Raw genomic sequence first — 2,618 nt, 5'->3', positions numbered from 1 at the left:
TTAATTCAATCATTTTTTTTTGTTTTTTTTTCTTTTCTTTTTTAAATTGCCCTTTTTGCAATTTGTGAGCCTTTCTCATGCCAAGTTGGTCATTGCATTTTCCCCATTTATTTAAAGGAAATCAAACCCATTTTCCAGCTTTCAGAAGATTAAATTTGAAAAAAAGCATCTGAATGCAGCACAAGAACGCTGATGTTCATTCAGGTGTTAACCAAACAGTAAAATTGTTTGCCTCTACCAAATCTTATTCTGTAGAATTACAGCTGCACTACAGAAATGAAACACTAGATGGTGACAGTGAATAACCATCTGACTCACCTGCATGACTCACTGGCTCTTTCAGGGATCTATCTTTCATCAAGGTGATGAACGTTGGCCGGCGTTTCCTCGTGAACCGCGTGCAGGATTACATCCAGAGTAAGATCGTCTACTACCTCATGAACATCCACGTGCACTCTCACTCCATCTACCTGTGTCGGCACGGAGAGAGTGACCACAACGTTGAAGGCCGCATCGGTGGAGACTCAGAACTTTCTCCTCGAGGGAAACAGGTTCTCTTTCACAATTCTTGTTTAATGAAACACAAAGACAGCGTCTTTTCCGAAAACCCAATTACAAGCCTCTCTCAGGGAAATGGCTCGAGGGAATAAGGAAGGTGTACTTAACTGAGTCATGACCTTTATCACATTTAATCCTCTGCATTTCTCATCCTCTTGTGTCTCTATGAAGCAGAGACATGTTAAGAAATATAAGGGTATTAATGATGATGAACAGACTGATGACTGGAAACCTCTGTGTGTCTCTGTCACCTCCCAGTTCGCCCATGCCCTGCGAGATTTCATTGAGGAGCACAAACTGTCAGATCTGAAGGTGTGGACGAGCCAGCTGAGGAGAACCATCCAGACGGCGGAGGAGCTGGGCGTCCCTTATGAACAGTGGAAGATACTCAACGAGATTGACGCAGTCAGTACCTTCACCATCTAACATCTAATTCGAAGAATCATTACAGATTCACAGATTGTTGGTTTAGATAGAGAGAAACTGTACATGTACTGTACTTGCTGTGTATACTCTCTATATGGACTCCAGTCAGCTTTTTTGGCAGTTAAGTAAAAAATAAAAAGGTGGAAGACTGCTTTCAATCATCATGTGCAGTGAAATTGCTTTTGACATTAATACAAATGTTCTGTTATCGTCGTCCAGGGTGTGTGTGAGGAGATGACGTACGAGATGATCGAGAGCACATTCCCAGAGGAGTTTGCTTTGAGGGACCAGGACAAGTACCACTACCGCTACCCAGGAGGAGAGGTGACCCGACACACTCCCTCCATACTTTTATTTCAGGAACGTGAATTCATCTTTTTTTAAAACATCTGATGCTTTCTTTTTCTTTCAGTCATACCAGGACCTGGTCCAGCGTTTGGAGCCCGTTATCATGGAGCTGGAGCGGCAGGGCAACGTGTTGGTCATCTGCCATCAGGCTGTGATGCGCTGTCTGCTGGCTTACTTTCTGGACAAGAGTGCAGGTCAGATAAACACGAGTGCAAATTCACACACAAAACATTTGGTGCCTTTATGACAGAATCAGGGCTTTAAGTAATTTCGAGATTGTACAGGCGACTTCAAGAGTGTAAATACCAATGATATAAAACAAAAGTGGGAGAGGGAATCTAATAGTTGTATTTTAGAGGAAGTCTGGAGGAAATATTCTGAATTTCAATGGACGACATCGAGCTCAACTGAACGGAGGACTTCAGGCTGGAAGAGTCTCTGTAGATTTTTTATTGCACCTGTTCAGGAGTCTCATCACTCAGACAAATCCAGCTGCTGGAGGACGTGTGGCCTCCAGGACGTCGACCACTACTGTTTGTTTTGGGCCTGCCCAAAAGTAAACGCTTTTTGGAGTAAGATTTATACAGAATTAGTGACTATATTTGGGATAATAATCACATTTAAGTGGGATGAAACCTGTTTGGTATGTTACCCTCATTTTTTAAAAAATGGATTCAGCCAGATGCCTCATCTGTAGAGAGCCGGTATGATATAATTAGTGAAATCTTTGTAACTGAGAGAATGACCTTTTCAGTCAGGCTTCAGGAAACTAAATTTGGAAAATCTATATTTCCCAAAAACACCCTTCATTTGTTTGAACATAACTCAACTATGTATTTTTGTGGCTGATTATTTATTTTATTTTATTTTTTTTAATTTCTTAAATGTTGAACACCCCATGTTTTATTATTTTACTTTTTTTGTTGGGAAAATAGTTCACTCTGTAAACATACTTAAAGAAGATTGTATAGTTGGGAAGTAGGGAAACCAAATAAACAAAATGTTAAAAAACAAACTGAAAAAACACTCGATCAAACCAGCAGATGTTAACATTTTGTCTCTTCCTCAATCCACAGAAGATCTACCGTACATGAAATGTCCGCTCCACACAGTGCTCAAGCTAACACCTGTTGCATACGGTAAGTCTTCACCGTCTCTCTCAACTTTACATCTTAAAGCGTTTGTTGTATTGGATGAAACCGTCACTACATCCACATCGTAGTACATGAGACGCATAAGGGCCTGTGTCCACATGGTGTATTTCTGTGGAAGAAAAGCAGTGGCAG

At 40.9% G+C, this 2,618-nt stretch overlaps 1 protein-coding gene across 1 annotated transcript; it reads left to right on the top strand.

Moving 5' to 3' along the window:
- Nucleotides 1-343: 343 nt before the first annotated feature.
- Nucleotides 344-2,471, top strand: LOC121964610 (6-phosphofructo-2-kinase/fructose-2,6-bisphosphatase 2-like; the record flags this gene model as incomplete). Its single annotated transcript, XM_042514814.1, has 5 exons — nt 344-551; nt 817-963; nt 1,204-1,308; nt 1,397-1,526; nt 2,409-2,471. Coding segments are annotated over 5 exons (653 nt in total), but the record flags the coding sequence as incomplete, so codon positions are not given.
- Nucleotides 2,472-2,618: the final 147 nt, after the last annotated feature.

Source organism: Plectropomus leopardus, unplaced genomic scaffold (assembly GCF_008729295.1).
Source record: "Plectropomus leopardus isolate mb unplaced genomic scaffold, YSFRI_Pleo_2.0 unplaced_scaffold16352, whole genome shotgun sequence".
NCBI classification, from domain to species: domain Eukaryota; kingdom Metazoa; phylum Chordata; class Actinopteri; order Perciformes; family Serranidae; genus Plectropomus; species Plectropomus leopardus.
This window is presented reverse-complemented; position numbering and strand designations above follow the sequence as displayed.